Source organism: Siniperca chuatsi, linkage group LG9, assembly GCF_020085105.1.
Source record: "Siniperca chuatsi isolate FFG_IHB_CAS linkage group LG9, ASM2008510v1, whole genome shotgun sequence".
NCBI classification, from domain to species: domain Eukaryota; kingdom Metazoa; phylum Chordata; class Actinopteri; order Centrarchiformes; family Sinipercidae; genus Siniperca; species Siniperca chuatsi.
The window spans coordinates 27,831,357-27,852,342 of NC_058050.1; the positions used below are offsets into that span (position 1 = coordinate 27,831,357).

The following is a 20,986-nucleotide window of genomic DNA, read 5'->3' on the forward strand; positions in this document are numbered from 1 at the left end:
CTCAAAAGGGACATCAGCAAAAACACCAGACATATTAACCTCATACCTGAACATTCTTTTGCTATCTTTACATTTAATACTTGTATTAATATCCAGTCAATATTTGAAAAAGGATTACAAGGTCAAGCTTTCCCAATTTGGGGGGAAAAAATAGATGACACGCATCCCCATTTTTCATCAAATACTTCATTTTTCATCAAGATTTTTCACCTAACTACTTTAGGGAAAGAAATTTGGGAAAAAAAACTGCATACAGTATCCACTCTGTCCTTATTCATGAAAAATAGAACACTAAATGTGCTCTTCTCTAATCTTTGTCTGTCCCAACGTGCTGAAACATCCTGAGTTTAATGGAAGCACTGTTCATTGTTACCCTGCACACACAGCCTTGACAGCCCATCGGCCCTCAGTGTTTGGAAGGACTACTGGTCTAATAGTTAACACTGTTAAAACAGCAGGGTCTCCTATAAAGGCTGTCAATACTCAGAAGTTAATGGGATGAGACAGAACATGTTTAATGAACTGGATGGTCCAAAATATTTGGTATCACCACAAAATTACTCACATATATTTACAACTGGCCGATAACAGTGAGAGTGCTATTGATTGTTTGGTGGGTAAATGTGGGTAAAGACTTCTCACTGTTTCATGTTGTGATGGCCTCTAATAATAACTACACCATTTGAGCTTGACGGGGAATTAACTTTTGGACTCAACAGGAACAGGAGGTTGGGTGAATGAATTGTGCTGATTGACTAAATACACTTGCTCTGACTCTTACTTTTGTGAGTTGGAGAAGGCAGATGGATACATGTTTAGACTCACCAGCTAAAGATACTGATGAGGTTGACTCCTTGACTGACTAATTCATTCTTTTTCTGCCTCTCTGGTCAGGAGCTATTCTTTTTTCATGATTGATTGATTGATATTGAACTTTAAATTTGAGTCTTGTCTCTATTATGCACATTACAATTATGACATTTTGATCACCAATGAATATTTCTATGTTTAAGCATTTAGCATTTAGTGTTAAAGCACCGCTGTGCTTCAGTAAAGCCTCATAAATCTGCTAGTGTGGCTGTAGACTTATGGAACATTAGCAGCTATTAAACACAGCATGATCCAGCACACCTATTCTATGATAAACTGGGTTTTAAATGAAGCTTTAATTAACAAAAAATATTTTATACCATGTTTTAAATTGGCTGTTGGGTCAGAAGAAGATATCTCAACTATACCACTGCAAGTTTCTGTGGATATTCATGGTCCCCAGAAGATGATTCTTAATGTGGTGATGCCCTGACTTTATATCTCCCCCATCAGGACAAATTTGCATTTGTACACATATACAGTATAAATCAAATATAAATTTTCAATAACACTTACTGAGAACATTCATGGTCTTTACTCCTGTGCCACCTTCAGGCCAAACTGTCTATGTAGTGCCAAAGATTTCTCACACTCATAATTGTATTCATTCAAAGGGGAGAAACCCTTTTAGGACCCTATGAGATTTCTAGTGCCACATTTTGGTAAAATTCATTCAAACATTCCGAATACCAAAACACCAAATAAACACAGATCTGTAGTACATTATACTATCCAATAGAAACAAGTCCCCAGCATGTCCAATCCAAGAATGTTTTAATCACTCTGAAAAACAAAAAGAATGTACTCTTTTGATGTGTACAAATGAATATGTTTTTTTAACACCCCTTTTGTGTGGTGTGCCGGAGTTTGTGTCTGCCTGCTGAACCAACCTTGTTGATTGTGTATCTCGACTCACAGGCTTTAATATAGTGTGTCCTTAGCTAGCATGAATAGGCCATAAAAGCACTAATCCTTCCTTCTTGAGCCTATTCATTTCTTTGTATTACCTGCTGCTTTTGCTACAAATGCCTCCACAGCACAATCACATATTATTCATATCCGCCACTACACCAAGAAAGCCTTGTTCAAAAAAGGCCCAAGGCAAATTCAGAGCATCTCTTTTTAATGGGGAGAGGTCCATTATTGCATGGCTCTGTAATGATCAGATTGAACTTCTGCTGTGGTATAATGCTGTGAACGCTACAGTCTTCCACAGAGTCCTCTTCTATCTCTCCGTTCGCTTATTTGGGTGGGAGCACACTGTGTTCCTCTACCTTCCATGTCCACAGTACCATATCAACTGTCTTTTACATACAATTGACAAAATGGCTGAAAAGGTTCATGCATGTCCGATTATGCTGAACATGCACGAGCTGTAGCATAATTCACAAACAGAAGATAGAACCAAGACGCCTAAATGTGATGGAAGGAAGTGTTCGATTTATTCTATATCTGACTGAGGAAGTGACATGCGGAATGTGATGAAGTGCAAAACATAGGTAACGGGTAATGATCCTCTCGCAAGTAGTTGTAGTTCCCTGAATCTTTAATTTAATGCTTCCTTGATTCTGTATGTTAAGTTTCAAGCTAAAAGTTAAGGTATGCTCAAAAGGCTCAGTTTGTTGAGGTGATCCTGAGAGCTCAATGCACTGCAACCTAAGAAACAACATGCAATGTGGGATTTGTTGGGTCTCTGAAATTAATGCTATAAAGAGTACGGTCTAGACCCAATGAGATAACTTCTGTTATGAATTGGCGCTATTTAAATAAATAAATTGAAATTGAATTGCAATTAGACCAAACAAAAGCAAAAAAAGAAAGGATCTTCATTAATTTGACAACACATACACAGCATTAGGAAAAACACGCTGCAAATAGACCAAACCAAATAAGAACAACACAACAAAATACAGAAAACAGAAACTGCAAGTTGCACAGAACACAACAGAAATGAGTTACAAAACAGTTTAATTCACTTAATGGAACTGAGCTAATGTACTTTTTTTCAGTTTTAATATTCTGATTGCATGATTCAGATATTATTGTAACATTATTTGAATTGATATGCTAGTAATCAGCAAAAGGCTGATATAGCAAATATCAGCAATAATATCTGAATCATGCAATCAGAATGTTAAAACAAATATCGTGTCCAGGGCGTGTTCACCACTTTTAGAGTTTCCTGGAAACTTCTGCTGTTTTGTAACTAATTTCCGTTTTCTTCTGTACGAGGGCATGTACGGACATGTATTTACCTCAACTGCAGAGAGAACCAGGCCTTTATTAAATAGACTTATATTACAGACATGCCTTTATTTCAAATTGTCACTGTTATATACATATATATATATATATATATATACACATATACATATATATATATATATATATATATATATACATATATATATGTATACTAATATATTTCATCATATTTTAGTAGATATTTCTCCTGTTTTAATTTGCTGTTCACGCAACCTAAGCACTGTTCAATTTAAGCCCAAATTCTGTCAGTACAATAAAGATCCATGTCATACCCACCACTGTTTCTGTTCTCGAACAGAAATACTGTTCATTCACTATTTTCTTCCAATCATTTGGTATGTAGGCTTTAAATGTGAAACATTTTCAGGAATTATGTTTCACAGATGGTAGTTTAACAGAGATAAAACAAATAGTAAAGTAAATGCAATTTTGATTAATTAGTGAATTAAAAAACAATATGACATGACTCTGTTGTTGTACTGGTGGAATTAGTGTTGTGGAAATGTACACTATACTGAATTTATCATGTGAACTGCTGGGGCACAGGTTATTCCTCACTTCCTCAAAGTGTTTAGTTTACTTAATTTATTAGGGACCTACTATTGGAGACTCGACCATTATTTGAATACCGGCCTTTATTTGAAATATTATTTGTTTTAATGGAACACAGCATAGAGTTTTAGTTTTAAGTCTTTTGACTGTCTTTTACTGACTGTTGTCAGTATATTTTAGTGCACATTTTTCATTGGTATGTTTTGACCTCTTTGAAGTTAACTTGTGGAGTTTTTGACCTCCAGTAGCGATATGGAGCTGTTCTCTATGAGTTGGTCCCCGTTTTGTTTGTTCTTCTGCAGAAGGACCTGTGCATACGGGAGATGCGATCCACAGTCCTGCCAATGGTGTCACACTCCTACCTGATCAACAGGTAGCGGTAACGCGACAAGAAACACAGCTATGCACCACCAAAGGCTTGGAAAGAAGAGGACTGCAAGCTAGTAAACATGGATGCAAACAATGCAGGTTTTAAGAAAAGGATTCATTCAATGTGTTTTGGTGATTAACACTCAATGTAAACATGATGTGTTTATTTACAAGAAAACTCCACAGGGCACCTTTAACTATACGTTCCTTTTGTTTGCAAAAACTGTTATTTGACATTTATCATTTTTATTTACAATTTTAATTGAAATATGTGTTGTGATGTAAATAAGATGTTGTGCTAAAAATGACTGGAATGTTGAATTCACTTACCAATGATTCTCAGGACCATGTATTTTGATATAATATGTTATATTTGTTATTTGTAAAAATGTGAACTAAAAATGTAAATTCACACTGGATCATAATGTTGGAAGTGCTTATGTACTTCTCTCTGTGGGTAAAACTTTCAAGCAGGTTGCATTTCTCCGTTATCAGTGTTTTACTTTTAACGGCTGATGAAAAACACCTAAACTGATAAACTCAAAAAAAAAAGCACTTTGGAAAAACAAAATACCATTTCTCCATTATGTGCACCATTAATTGCTCCAGATCATCCTAATTAAGAATAGTGCATTGGAGAAAAAGAAAACTGGAAAAGACAATAGGTATTCCATTCTTGTAAAATTTGGGTAAAGCAGTCTGAGTCAGCCTGACTCTAAAGGGTATTTAAAGGGCGTCTACATTAGCCTGATCGAAGGCAGCAGACAAAAGGACACTCGACAACAAAAAGGCAGCAATTAGCAAAAGTTATTGCTTCCTTTTTCTTCCAAAAAACCTCATCACAAACACACAGATCTGTACAATCTAGCTGAAATGTGCATAAAGCATTTGTAACTACACAATTAATCCACAGTGTTTGTTAAACCCAGCTCTCCCTGTTTTATGTTTTGTGCCCTACCTTTTGCCTGCAACAGTCTTTGACTGTTGACACACACAGGTCTATGACTAATATTGCGCATCTTCACAGGTCAGCCAAATATATATATATTTATTTATTTATTTTTCTTTAGGGACTAGGACATGATACATGATATTAACTTAAAGACCACTTGGGAATCATAATACTAAAAATGAGCCTTGTGTTTACAACATAGGTCGAGGGCTTGATGTAGAAAACACATCTTGTCAAAGCCAGTATGATAATTAGTATTAGCGTAGTAATTGCCAGTTATTACATGTTAACACAGGTGCTTTGCTAACCTCTTAAACTCCAGTGTCCTAGTGGTGGGTTATTACAAAGGCATGTTGAATAAATAAAGTGATGCAGAAAGACTCCTGATTTAAAGGTGCAGTCATAAAAAAAATGTGACATGTAGGGTTTAATTAGATTCAATATAAATTGTGGAATGCTTCGGTGAATACGGACTATGTGACATTATCATGCAATATGGAAACAATGTATTGTCTTTATTTAAAGTTCACAGTTGGCATTTTGGGATTTGGGGGGTGCTATTAGTAGCTACAACAACATTTAGGGTAGAGGGTCTTTAAATTTAATTGATAGGTCTGTTGATACTGTATTTTTTTTTCTTATAGTCAACAAATCACACAAAAAGACCAAAAGCAACAATGAATGATGGATATATCATATTCCTCTATCCACGGCTGAAAATAATCCCCAACAAATGCACTGTTTCCTACTGTTTGAGTAAAGTTTGCTAAAAACTTGTGCCCACATGTTGTTTTTAAAGATTTGCATCTTCAGTAGGAACCAGCGGGCTCGGGGCTGGGTGCCACAGACAGGGTCAGGGTCAGACAAGTATTGAGAGACGGACTAACGCATTGTTTTGTTTATTGTGAGATTTGTTGACAATAAGAACTATATAGAATAAGCCTTATCCTTTAGTGGAATCATTGGGAACACTAAAGGTTAAACGGTTAAATGAGCCTCGCAGTTATTTATTTGGCTAAATAAGCCTAAAAACAAACTGTAAATTAACTGACTCTCCTCCAGCCACAGCTCAGTGTTTTTCAGCACCGACTACAGCTAAAGACAATCACCTCAATTTGGAAAGTCATCTCCCTTATCAGACCTTTCACTTCTACTCAGAATTGAACTACAATCCCATCACAACAATATTTTTCAGGTATGTGTCTTTGTCTACGTGGTTGTTTGACATTATTAAGTAACAGCCAGTTCTCTACTGAATGTTCATGATGAAACCAGACATAGCTGATGGCAGATGTATGACCCAGCAGCAAAGCCTCTATATCTGCCCTATATCTGTGTGCTAAGTTTCATTCTGTTTTGTCAAATTTAAATCACTGCAGGGTGCGGAGAGCCGTTTACAGATATCAGGGTGTCTAAATGGATTTTCTCTAACAGGCCACTGTTTGTGTAAACCCAGAGCATTTTACTTCTCATCAAAGAATGTTAACAGCTTGGCAGCGAGGTGGAGGTTAAAAGGTTTGTTTTGCCCAGCAGAATTTCCAAGCTCATGTTATTAATCAAGTACAACAATTTAAAACCACAAATCTTTTCTAATTGAATCAGGGACAACAATGTAAACAATATTCAACACACACACACACACACACACACACTAACCACACACACAATATCTTACCTATGGCGTCTCCTTGTTCATGGACCATACTGGCCAGGTCCTTCATGATTTGACTGACGTCCAGCATGTCTCTCTATGGAGAAAACACAGTATATACTAATATATTACACTACTATTCAATGGCACTGACTGGCTAAGGACACATTACAGATAGAGGAAACTCAAAACCATGACTTGTTAATTATGTTAATGGTCTTGCCATGAACTCTCTCAATAACTATTAATTGCTATCATGCTTAGTCTTATCTTTAGTTCCTGGGCTTCGTCATATATCCAAATATGGAATACTGCTCTTCCCTGGGTGTCACCTTTGATGTGTGATTGACAGGTAATTAGGCTAATTAGCTACTTAAAAGAGTCCTCCACCAACTTAGCATCGCACGTCTATAACATTGTTGGACTCACAATGGACAGATTTAAAAAAGGATCAAAATCGATGCAGCAGAGCCAGAGATATTGTCTTATTTATTCCATGCATTCTTCTTCCTTGTCAAAACCAGGCGCCTACAGGGATGTCAGAGATTTGGGTGTGTTATGCTAATAGCGGCTAATGTAGCCTCTAGCCTCCAGTAAAGGAGCAGGCTACAGAGGTCTGGTAAGCTCACTTCTTTCTAACTCCACACCCCCCGAATTTTTTTTTTTTTTCTTTTTCAAACTAGCACTATTTTATATGCTGCTGTGTGCTGGGGACGGAGCGTGAGGGTGTGAGACGCTAACAAGCTCAACAAGCTAGTTAGGAAGGCCGGCTCAGTGACTGGAGGTGGAGTTGAGCTGGACTCTCTGGAGGCGGTGACGGAGAAGAGCGTGCTGTCCAAGTTGGTTAGCATCCTAAACAACGTCTCCCACCGCCTCCACAGTGGTTTCTGATTGTTATTCGATGTCCTGTGCAACTTTAGATGCTTTGTACAAGACCTCAGATGTAAAAAAAAAAATTATTCTAACAAAAGTTCCCTTTAATTGACAAATTCAGTGGATTTGTGTTTAATCCTAAATGTTGTGTGCTTGGCTTGACTAAAAGTTAAAAAAAAAAAAAAAAGGCAGTTCAATTATTTCTCTGTCAGGGCACAGAGCAAACTAGTGCAGCTATGGATGACCGCAGCTAATTCTCCACAGGCTCCAAGCTTTGAATCTGCTCTCAATGTTTCAGCTCAAAGCAATATGAAAGCTTATAAAACCTCTGTCTATCTCCTGCTCACAGGTCCCCCCTTTCCTCCATTATGGCTCCATTCAATCACAGCTGCGTTTGTGTAGCCTAACCCACTGGGCCATCCATCACAGGTGGCGGAGATTGCTGTGGAAACTGGCAGCCATCCTGCCACTTGGCAAAAACCATTTGAATGGAGCCAAAATGGCCCCTGGCAAACCTTGTGATGCTAAAGACTTTTTTGCATTCATCTTTGGGCAATCCTGTCTATCATGCTGTAATAGAATAACAAATTTATTTTACCTGGCAAAGCATTGGGCAATCAGGGCTCATTTCATCATAATGACAGAGCAGTGTGTAACCAATTTAGCAAATAGTGAGCGGGAGTGAATAGGCAGAGAGAGAGACACACACAGGGAGAAGGCAGAGATGTGATGGGTTGGGACCCCTGCCTGAGGGCTGAGTGGGTGGCCAGGCTTCAGGCCAACACTGTGCTCTTTTCCATATTTCATGGGCTTTAAATTCTGCTCATGGCCAATCTAGCAGCCACTGGATACTGGCACTGGGCTGGGAACCAGGTCTGGAGATTTGTCTATTATGTTTCAACAACAGGTTTACTACAGGAGGTTTTCTTATCACCCAGGGCAAGTATATCAGCACTGCTCGATAGTTTCTGCTTCAGTTCCTGTTTGGACCTGATCAGGTGCAGCGAAAAAGCTAAAAAGATAATGAATTGGTTGTCTATCAGTTCAGTCCGTTTGGTACATATTTGGGACACGCCATATGTACTACATACCAGTGGTGGAAGAAGTACTCAGAGCTTTTACTTTTTTAAAATTATTATTATTTTTATTGTGAAATAAAGTGGTAACAATACAAGTGTAAAACAATACAAAACATGATGTTGAAAACCAGGACAGAAGAGATAACAGAGTCACGAAGTAATCGGATATAATCAAAACAGAACAAAACAAAGCAAAAAGAGAACAGAGGTAACAAGCCAACAAACAACCTGAGAGAGAAAGAAAAGCAAAAAGGAAACAAAAAGTTCAGCTCAGGGGCGCATGTCTGTGAAGCAGTGTGGAAGGAGTCTCAAGGGGGAGTTGGATGTTGTTGAGGTTGTGGAAGGGAGTGGGAGGGGTGGGAGCAGAGGAGAGGAGGACTAAGGAGCTCTGTATGAGTTATCTGGCTGGGGATAATATTTCTGGCTGGGCCCCAGTGGGGCAGTCCCCAGACCCTGGGGAGGGGACCTGCCAGCTGTAGCACCCAGCCTATTGAAGTGTGTGCCAGAGGGTGAGAGGACCCCCAGGCCCAGGGGAGGGAGTCCCTCTCACCAGAGGGCGCACTTGCTTTTCTTATTTATTTATTTTCACTTATTTGTTTTAGTATTATTTAGTATATTTACCATTAATAACAACAACAACAATGAAAATAACGATGATGAGATTTTTTATTTAAGTGAACGTAGCAATACCACAGCATAGAAATAATCTGTTACAAGTAAAAGTCCAGAATTCAAAGTTTAACTTTAACTAAACGTACAAAAGTATTAGCATCAAAATATACTTAAAGTACCAAAAGTAAAAGCAATCATTATTGCTCATTTCATAATATTATATATTATATTATTGGATTATAATTATTGAAGCATTAAAGGTCCAGTATGTAGGATTTAGTGGCATCTAATAGTGAAATTTCACTTTGCACTCATTTGAATACCGCTCGCCTCACCCTCCCCTTCCAAGCGTGTAGGAGAAACTACGGTGGCCACGAAACTCGAGAAAAACACATATGGCCCTATCTAGAGCCAGTGAGTGGTTTGTCCATTCTGGGCTACTGTAGAAACATGGCGGTGCAACATGGCGACCTCCGTGGAAGGGGACCCGCTCTCTCTGTAGATAAAAAGCCTTATTCTAAGGTAACGAAAACACAGCGATTCTTATTGTCAGGTGATTATACACTAAAAAAAACATACTTATAAATATTATATTCCATTTCTGCCAATAGCTCCTCCTAAATGTTACACACTGGACCTTTAATGTGTACATCACTATAATGATGCAGCTGGTAAAGATGGAGCCAAGCGCAATTACTTACTGCTGGGTATATTTTTTTTAATCTTTATGATTTTTCTGGTGTTCAGAAAGATCATAATGTAGCATCATTTGCACAGTAATGTTATGGGGGGATAGTTACAGTGTGGCCATTACATTTCACTCACTGTTTAACTATTTTTCACTGTATTATGTATCAGAGAAAATTCTCACACTCACACGTTACCATGGTTGGATGTTACCGTGGCTCTTTCATAATTATACAGGAGATTGCTTCCTGTCCCACAGCTGAAGAGCAGATAGAGTGTGTAAATTCAATAGTATTTTAGCTTGTGAAATGATCACAATTATATACAAATAAAATGTTGACACAAATACAACTGATCCAGCTGATTTAAAACGAGCTGTACACAGTTTGTGTCTGGTTTCACTTATTAACAAATCATTACAAATATGTAACATGAAAAAAAGCAGATCATTTAGTATTCATTCATGTTCATGTTCAAGGCTAGCAACAAGGAAAACCATCTCGGAACAATGCATGAATGCTCCCAGTTCAGAATAACGGGAGGTTTTCCCATTTTGCATGCAAAATGAATGCAGCGTTTGTGAAAGTTCAGCTGAATTTTTGTCATATTTTTTCCATTAGCATGTCATGTTTTTCATCAAAATCAAGGGAAACTGGCAAGAAAAAGCAGAAGGACATCATTTTGACTGATACACCCTGAATCTGCAGCAGCTCCAGGGGGCAGTGCACGGCCTCACGTCCCTGCGCGCGGCGACTTCCTGTACAGGGATCAATAAAGAGTCACAGAACGTTTGTTGCATTCCACAAGTTGTTATGATGGTAGCCAATGAGTCAGATTCGTCCTGAGTGCTGACGCTCACCTCTGCTGGTCCTCTGATGCGTCCTGTCAATCCTGCCGCTGTTGTTATTGTGTGTGACTGATGAAAAGAACATACTTGAACAAATGAAAGGCTCCAAGGGTCTGTATATTTTCATGAGACTAAAATGTCAGACTGCGATTCAGACATCTGTTCCATCTGACACTGGGGCCGCTGCAGAGACAGCAAAAACACAATTAAACTTGAGGCCAAGATAAAAAAAAGTCACAAAAACAAGCCTGCCGGCAGCATCCGATTGACACCTCAGTCACCGGTGCTGCATGCCTCGCATTTCTCCAGTCAGGAGGATCTGTCTGATTCTGGCTGATATGAACACTTGTGGGAGAGATTGCAGCTCGATCCAAAGCTTTGCAACCTGCAGATCGTCTGATAGAGAATGAGCAAAAAAAAGGGGGGAAAGTGACTCCCCTTTTCTCTCACTTTCATGTTCATGTTACCTAAAGATTCTTCTGTTCATCCACACAGAAATCAGGTGCAGCATCAATCAGCATCTCCTGTGTGATTACTTCATTCTGTGTCTTGAAAACCATACTTTCTTTATTAAAAGTCAAATTAGCCGGGCACAGTTTGATACCTTACAAGGTATCAGCACATTGAATATGATTTACAGTGCAATATATGAGAGCGAGCAGCAGGGATTAGAGAAAGTGTTTCATGCAGACGGCTGTGCATGGAGGTCTCCTCTTGTGCCTGCAGAGGGAAGTGTGGCACAGCAGCAGCACTCAGCCTCTTTAAGGTGAACCGGCTTCAGTAATAAGAGCTGATTAAGTATGCAAGTCAGCCACAAGGACGGAAAGCGCTGATAGACAGAACGACACCTGAAGAGGCGTCTGCAAGATTTAAGGCGTTTTCACACCTTGTTCGCTCGGAGAAGTTACTTGGAACTCTGAAGTGCTCTCTCCCACTTAGTTTGCTTCTTTTGGCCAAATGAGAGCGCAGCAATCAGAGCGAGACTCTCTTCAAGTCTCTTAAAACATTCCCAAACCAAACCGACACCTCCTCTGTGCTCTGAACATGATCTGACTGTGATCAAACTCCAGCAAGCACTCGTCACCATTCGCCGTCTCTTCACGTGACTTCGTTCATTCACAGAAAATAAGAGTGATGGGAGCCGTGTCTCTGGCCTGTGACCCCGGTCCTGAAACTTCTCAGCAGTTAGAGCTTCTTTTTCTTTTCTTTAAGTGTAAATTACAACACGTAAATCGCCACAGTGTTTATGATGCGTATTTCAGCACGTCAGCTGTGAAATTCAGTGCAATGCAGACTGATGAGACATAAACAGTTTGCATGAGTCAGATGTGGTAATTCCAGTTATCATGAAAATTGAATTGTGGTATACTTAATATTAAATTAAGTCGGTTAAAATGTAATTACATTATAATATATTAAGCGAACATCAGCATCACTACCATAAATCTCTGTCCCCATATTAAGTGACCCCCTCCCAACTCCATGTTGAGAAACTCCAAATTTATTGTGTATACAGATCAGAAACTTTTTGTTGCCTTCGAATAAAAATAAACATAATGTATATTCAAGTATTAAGTCAATAGTTGCTTTTAACTGATATATATATATATATATATATATATATATATAAAAATAGGTTGTCTGAGTCAGTGTCTGCGTTTAATTCTCGTCTCAAAACACATTTTTATCTGAAAGCAGATCCTGATTTTACCTGAACTGTTTATTTTATTGTTTATTTTATTGCTTTTGTGTATTTTATGTATTTTATTTCTTTATATCTCGTCATTCACTGTGGTATTTTATTTCTCTTGTTGTGAAGCACTTTGTAATTTGTTTTGATAAGTGCTCTATAAATAAAGTTTTATAATTATTATTATTATTATTATTATTATTATTATATACCAAACCGAATATTCCTAAATTAGGAATTATAAAAGGACATCCCACTGATGTTACACATAACGGTCAGTGTATTAGTTTGGGGGAGTACTACTCAGCCTGTGAAAACTGTTGTATATTGCCTTCATGTAAATGCAGAACTAAATTGTTGGCATGCCGATTTAATTTGAAGACCCCAACGAACAAACAGCTATGAATACCACAGTGTGAATATAATAGCCACTATTGATTCTAGACTCGATTAGCTGTAGTTTCATTCACCAACTTAACTTGCATCCTGAAAATCCCACATGAGCAAAAATCTGATTTATGAGGAAAACATTTCAGATTTGGTGCAGGTAATGGAACCTTTACTAACTGCTCCTGGCCATTTATTATGGGGTTTCAAATATATTGGCACAATGTTAGCAACGGCGTCACTGAGGCAGCAGAAAATGTGTCCTATTAGACCTGCAATTTGAATAATGTATCAAAAGATCTCAGACATCATACAAAGGCTACAAGCTATAAATATACAGCTATAGAGTGGCAGGGAAAAGTTTTGCACCTGCATGAGAAGTGGACTCTGTTTTCCATTGAACCTAGGGGTCGGCTCGTCATCTGTCCCAGGTGTGTAACGTAGCAAATGGGCGATGACATCAGTAGCACTTTACATTACTCTTTAATAACAAGTTAATAAGGGGGTTATTTTGGGAACAACCACTGAGGTAATGCCATGGCCAATAGAGAGGTACTAACCTGGTAGTGAGACTCAGTCAGAATAGTAAGTAATAGAATGTTAATTATTAAAACATGTGAATTGTTAAGTAATGATTATTGTTAACAACAATACCGTGATGACAGACATTAATGAGGTTATTTCTGAAACTGCTGTCTGTGTCTGTGATTCTTTGGCTTTGTGTTTAGTTGAAGGAAAGAAATAATTAGAAACAGGTGGTGTTGCATTTCCCATTAAGTAAGGGAAGAGGAATTGTGCATTCATTATTTTCTGGCGATCACTGATGATGATTTCCTGGAATTTTCTTTTCCAAACGTTTGTTCTGTTTCACTGTTACCCTATTGCAGATAATAAACCTTATTACAAAGATATTGTCATTGTTATTACCAAGATATAACCTGGCTGTTACCTTTATAATGGCCATGGAATTACCCAGTTGTTTCCAGAACATTACCACCCTATTACCTTGTTATTACCCAGCTGTAATTTAAAGGTCTACCGTAATCGCTATGAAATCATTTTTGCTCAGCACTGATGTAGCATAATAGAGTGTAGCTGTAAAAAAGTTTAACACTGTCATGCAAACACATGAGAACAGTGTAACGTGCAGTATTGTGCTGTCAGAGGCTACGTTGTTGTGTATCTCAGGTGTAGACGGGTTCAGGGAGCACATCAACTGACTCTGTCGCGTCAATTGTGATTTGACAGCGTTCAGTGACGTATCCACTCTCCACAGGCACATTAGTCATCATTTGCTGTCAACGCTTGTCATTTCAAGTCCCTTCTGTTCCCGCTGCATACTGGCAAATACATTGCCCGCAAGGAAGGAAACAATTTTTTACTATGTGCCGAGCAGCTCAGTGCAACTCTGGGCTCCCAATCAACCCTGCATATAGATCAGTCTGCAGCCTTAGATAACCTAAAGTTGAACAAACCATCATTTTTATGTAAAAATCAAGACTGCACCACCGATGAGTGTTCCAACCATACTGCCTCACTGATACTGATGCTGTAGATACATATGAGCACACTATACTTGTATTAAGATGGTTTCTGACAAGTGTTGAGTCAAAACAAAACACTCACCATCTCCTTAACAACAGCAAGTGAGCGCTCCATCCTGAGAGAGATGGACATCTTCATCACATTCACCCCCACTGCATATGAAGCACCCATGTGGGCCTGCAATGTGGCTTCTGATTTCTTGGCATTACATGTTATCTGTGTTATGAAATGCCTCCAGCATATTACATTTAAAGGTTACCGCGACTCACCTGCACCTTAAGCATTTCATTATAGTTCCCTGCGTGGTATTTCTGTGCTTCAGTGAGAAGACAGAGACCAGCTGGCTTTGCTATTTAAAAAAAGAAAGATGAACATCAAAACATGACTTGTTAACATGTTTCAATGGAAGTACACAAACTTAATTAACCTTCTATACTGCAGGTGCTGAGCAGACCGCTACCTCTGTTATGTCTGGTAATGTTCTGCAAACGTTTTCATATTACAAATATTTTCTTCTATTTTAACTCTGTCGATTCACTAAGAACACCCAACTCGTACCAGATGTGCACCAACTTTGGCTCCACAACAGCCTGAACTCTTCAACTTCAACATGAACAGTGGAAAGTTCTTGCATTAAAGACCATGAAAAAGGCTGAAGAGATCTACTGATGGACGGCTTTCAGTGCTGGCATCATTCAAGTTGTGACACAAAGCACAACTTTAGATTTCTGAGATTAATCAGACATAAACAAGACAAACTGTGGAAAACAGAGTTGAAATCTTCTTGGCCGATCTGGCGGTCCCCCTCGGGAGCTGCCCAGAAGAACCGCATGGAAACTGATAATTCAGTGATAACTGATAACGTAATGGAAATGTTAAGCTCACAAGAACAGAACTTTTTGTATTAATACATTTTGTGATTGTTATTACATTATGATCTTGGTGGCATTTTTTAATGAAAACTTGTACAGCTAAAACCACAGTAGTGTCCATGGCATGGGGCTTCAGTAAGGATACACAAGCCCATCCTATGTGGAAGGTATAGGATGAGATTTACATTTCATTTCCTTTGGCAGATGCCTTGTTCAAAGCAACGCACAAATGAGGTCAAATTCAAGGCACAGCAGATCAGGAGAAGCCATGCAGATAGTTTTGGTTTTATTTGCCCAGAAAAGATCATTAAAAATAATAATTCTATTTTCTTTACCATATATCCTCACATATCCCTGGTCACACTAACAAATATTACAGTTAATTACATTATGTACAGCACATTAACATTCTCAAAAAAAAAAGATTCTTCTGGAACAAAGGGAACTTCAGTTAATCGAATGACGTGTGAAGGTCAACTGTAGATAGATTTTGAAATGAGTTAGGGCTATATATAAGTATTGGGAGTTGGAATATACTATTTGAGTACACTGTGTTTTGAAAATGAGTTTGAAAGAATAGAAATTGCTGCTTTGAATTGAAAAATTGAGATTCAGCCTTTTTACTCATCGATGGGTGCAGATGAAATATTCTAATATTGTGTTTTGTTAAAACTATTTTAAAAAGATGTACATTCACTATCTGTTATCTGAAAGTCACATGACTGCTGAATGGACCGTATATAAGGAAACTGGAAACAATCTCAGACACACTGATGGGGACAAGAATAAAGCATGGTGTGTGGGGGAGAGTTGTGCGATGTGTTTTAACTCTGATGGACTTGCATTGGAGCTTATGCTAATCTGCACATCGCTACAATATTTATAGGACACCGCACACCTTCACACAATTTTACACACAATTCTGCTAATAACAAATACTGTATTAAATCAACTCAATATAAGGGTCAGTACCTTCTGTTGTGTGACAATCACTTTAGCCCAGCAAGTGGTGGCCAGACCAGAACAATTAAAAACATTCTGTCAATGCACTGTCTCCTTTTCACTTCAATATTAAAGACAGAGACCAATGACGGCCCAGTGAGTGGCATGTTGGTTCAGTCAAGTATAGCAAAGGTTCATGTTGATGTCTGAGTAAATAAGTTATACCGATAATACATGGCACAGATTAGAAGAAACATAGTCATGTCAAGATATGGATGATCAAATTGTCTTCGGCAAGGGACAAATACGTTTATCGGCTGTTCTGTCTCATGCTCATGTCATCCCCCCTCCCCCCACCCTGGTCTCACTCTCTTTGATAAGTGCTTAATGCTGATATGATATTCTCCCCACATCTCCCACCCGAGCCCAAAGGCACCGGGCAACAGGACACAGTGTCACTGCCACAGCAGAAAACCCGTTAAGCAGATTTACTTGCACGCTTACTGGTGAGAAAAGGGGGGAGGATAAAAACGGTGACATTTTCCCCTCACCGACTGCATGAAAGACATCTTTTTTTTGCCCTTACTGAATAAATGGTTTATAAATGTAAAATCATGTTTCCTCTCTGGCGGTATCCCAAGGACCTAACACCTCTGAAAACGATAACGCGATGCCAGCAGCAGGGCCTGAAGGGCAGCGAGGTGACTGAGCTGAAAATATTAGCGATAGAGGTTAACAGTCTGCTGAGGCTGAATCTGCTTCCTCTTCTGTGATTTAAAAATAACAAGGATGGAGGCAACAAATTACATTCACTCCTGTTGCTACTGGTGAATAGCTTTGTGCACTTGTACTTTTTGACACGCAAGTGGTGGGTCTGTGAATCTGTCCATCCCAACAAGTCCTTGATATTAAATGACAAAATACATTAGTTGTCCCTGCCCTCTAGAACGACACATAGAAGTACTTCCTGATCTGACGCCCCTATCAGCAGGACGCCATCATCGATCTGTGCCTTCCAAAACTGTTGTCACTGTTGAAAAAATCAATCAGTTTTATCATGTGACAGTGCTGGTTAAGGTTCGGTTAGGTTTAAGCACAAAGGTTTAGGGAAGGATCATGGTTTGGGTTCAAATAAGTAGGTACTTTGTTTGCTTGGTTGTTACAATAATAAAGACATGGTTAAGGTTATGGTAAGATCATGGTCATGCTTTAAAAAAACAAAACAATGTTGACTGTTGGTTAGAAACAGCAAACAAACAGCGGCCTCCGGTGTTAAAGTCGGATGTTTTGTTGAGCCATCCATCCAACACTTTGGTCTGGACCAAGATGCAGTGTTGTGGGAACTGCTGGCCAGCTTGCTGTGGAATTAGCTGTTGCTATCCATGCTCCCATTACATTACAGTACATTTCATTTAAACCAATTTTAACATCTGGCCAAGGAACAGGAAAATGTGCCTTTTGGCTAACACTGGCACATTTACAGCGATGCTGATCAATGCGTATTGTCCCGGAAAATAACTAAACAAACCCACTTACAATAAGTGCATTCAGCCTATGCTGAAACAAGCTTGATGCCGTCAAATCTTATAGTGTATAGTTTTTTTCAGCGAATGCAAGAAATTAACACATTTTACAGTTATCGTGAAATGACGGAAAGATTTGGGCTGACAGATGTCAAACTGCAGCTGTACGATGTTAATGGCAATTTCTAATTTGGAAACATGACAAAGAGAAAGTAAAATGTTTGCCAAAAGTTTTAATACTTTTCAGCTATGCTAGCAGCACGGCTATATGGATGGTCCGGGGGTCAATCAGTTGGCCCAGCACTTTGGTCCAGACCGAAATATCTCAACAACTACCAGATGGCTCGGCATTTCATTCCATACACACATTCCTGGTCCCCAGAGGACGAAGCCTACTGACTGGGGATATTCTGATTTTTCATCTAGCGACACCAGCAGGTTGACATTTTTGTTTTTTAGTGACGTGTCTTGATGGATTACCGTGACATTTTGGTCAGACATTCATGGTCTCACTTTAAGCATAAAAATAGAATAGAAACTGGACAAATGGGAATTGATTGTGTTGTATTTAGTAGCGGCAGTCCGTCGGGCAGAAAAAGAGAGAAGTCACTTACTCTGATTTCAATAGTCACTTTATATTATTTTAATTAAAATTTAATTAAACCTCAGTCCACTCAATCTTTTTATGTTGCACATGAAATAAAGGTAATGTTCCTGAATTAAAAACTGTAACGGAGTTATCTCTTATTGAACAGGATTTTACACCAGTACTTTTCCCCTTACTTCAATTAAATGTCAGCAAAGTCTTTAGTTTAATACTGTTTGCATGATAGCACCTACAGCAATTTCACTGTATATTAGAAATGCTTTAATTTACCTACTGCCCTGATTATTTTCTTGTCTGTAACTTACTTTTGAAGTAATGACAAACAGACAAAAAAATTTTAACGGGTGACCAGCGTCAATCAATAGTTGGAACCTGAAGCTGAGCCTGTATTAGTAAGCTTTAGTGGATAATCAAGTTTGAGTGGAATATCAGCATTTGGATTTCACAGAAGGTTGATAATCACATTATCTTGATGGAGCCAGCAAGCAGTACGTGATCTGCCATTATACTATTAGCTTCAGTGTGTAAAGAGAGGAAAATCAATGTGGTTTTGATTGCCAGGGTTAATAACAAATGCTTTTGCTAATAAACCACTCTCTCTAAGATCTTTTCTGCTGAGGGTGTAAAAGTTTGTTTGTCTACTGGAATTATTTATCTGGTGGTGTTTCCCACTACCTGTCTTCACTCAAGGGTAAACTCTGTGGATAGATTGTCCTGAGGATACATTGGTAGGACAGACACGCTTTACTGTGGACCTTTTTTTTTCTCTTTCTACTGGGCCAGGTGTTGTATTCAGATTCCCCTTGAAAGCTGTCCTCTGTTATGCCCTGAGCTTTTTTTTTTATGAATTCCTTTTTGATGAAATGATCTCCTGTGCCAAAGCATATAAAGTGCAGCTGGGAGGTGACAGTCTAAGGGGGGATTGGAATGTGCAGAATGTGCTGCAGAGGCTTGCAACTAATATTCTGACTTCTATCTTGTCAGAACATGTGGAATAATATAACGATACTCAAGGACGAGATGTCCAAAAATTCAATTACTGGGTCCTGGGGGACCTCAAAGCTGTTCAGGGCCCTGTTTCATAAACATGGTTTAACTAATATAGCCTAACATGATGTTAGCTAGATACAATTATCTGGTTTATTCTAATCCAGCTAACTTGGTTGATTTGTTAATCTTATAATCATATAATTAGCTAATTTCTGATCATAATGCTGCGATATTGATTCGCTTCAGACATGCACGTAATTGCCACAGGGGAACGGGAGACACATCCCCCCCAGTGTACGAAAGAGGGAAATTTGACCCCCCCAAAAAATTGTCATCCATCGGTGCAGGTTCGAGCTCAACCTTGTCTGTGTTTAATTACACTCGGTCGGGTGGAGGCAGCATTCGTCGTACTGAGTGTAGTGGCGTACCACAAAAGAAACAAAAGAAGAAGATACTCCACCCGCGCACGTGTGTGTGTGTGTGTATGTGTGCGCACACCTTTCGGTAAAAAGAGACAATGGAGGCAAAAGAGGCAGACTGATGAGATGCAGGTTTGAGGTGAGCACCAGTTCACTATGAAGTTCATTATTTCAGAGTTTGTCCGGGGCGAGAAATTTCTTTTTTGTAGAACTTCCATATTGCTAGCTGTTGTCCTCAGGTCTCTGTTTCTCTTTGGGTTATTTGCTTCATTAAAACATTGGTGATCCTGGATAACACACACACACACACACACACACACACACACACACACACACACACACACACTCACTCACTCACTCACTCACTCACTCACTCACTCCCCACTCGGTACCCCCAAAGTCTAAGTGAGGAGTTAAATACTAAATACTTTAGAGTATTTAATTTAAAGCTGAGGAACCATTTTAGTGTTTTTATATGAAAACGCTGTCATAATTAAATACCATGTTTTCAGGTGAATTAGTCTGATAATATCATTGACTTTTAGTGGAATATATTTTATGCTCTGCTTGATATATTGTAGCCCACTGTCTCTCAGCTGGGGGTTCATGTACCCCTTGCAGTCATAGCTGGTATTGCAGCAGGTCTGAAAATCAGACATTTTTTTCCATAAATGCAATATTATGTATTAGATTACAAAAGGCACAAAGTGTGTAATATTCATTCTTTAGGACGACAAGGGTTATATGGGTTTTGTGAAAGGCGCTTCCAACTGAGTGTATTATTCTTATTATTACAGCCTAGCAACCTACACCTTGTCTACACCAGCCATGTTGAGAAGTAGCACATCAGCAGCACAACAGCCACAGCTGCAGTCCTCCGTCAGCTTCAGGTCACTGGTACATGAGTTACGAATGAGCCAACATGCGTGGACAAGTTACTGCAATGAATAAAATCGAAGTATATCTGTTCAATCAGATGCATGTGAGAGAGACGACTGAAAAACAAGGCTGAAACCCAGCCAGTGTCCACTGGATGCAAAAGTGAAGAACCACAACTGTCTGGCTGTGTAGTTCATATTCCCTCCGTATTCAACAGGATAACTGACTCTAATGTGTGTTTGTACATGTACTTCTCATGCACAGGTGCCAGTAGTTTCTCTAAGGGAGGGGGTCCTTGAGAAATGCAAGCTCACAAGATGCCAAACTCAAAAAAGTTGAAAACCACTGATGTAGCCCTTTTCATCATGCATAGAC

General features: G+C 38.9%; 1 protein-coding gene across 6 annotated transcripts in view; it reads right to left on the reverse strand.

Moving 5' to 3' along the window:
* The window catches only part of tsnare1 (T-SNARE Domain Containing 1), a 168,551-nt gene that overhangs the window by 54,051 nt on the left and 93,514 nt on the right, over nucleotides 1-20,986 (reverse strand). For 5 of the 6 annotated variants that reach the window (XM_044208680.1, XM_044208677.1, XM_044208678.1 and 2 more), the window contains one exon: nucleotides 6,684-6,756. In XM_044208680.1, the coding sequence (XP_044064615.1) occupies nucleotides 6,684-6,756 (73 nt within the window). Of the gene's footprint in view, nucleotides 1-6,683; nucleotides 6,757-9,790; nucleotides 10,668-10,769; nucleotides 10,827-20,986 lie in introns of those variants that run through there. The other variant, XM_044208681.1, reaches the window with a different exon arrangement.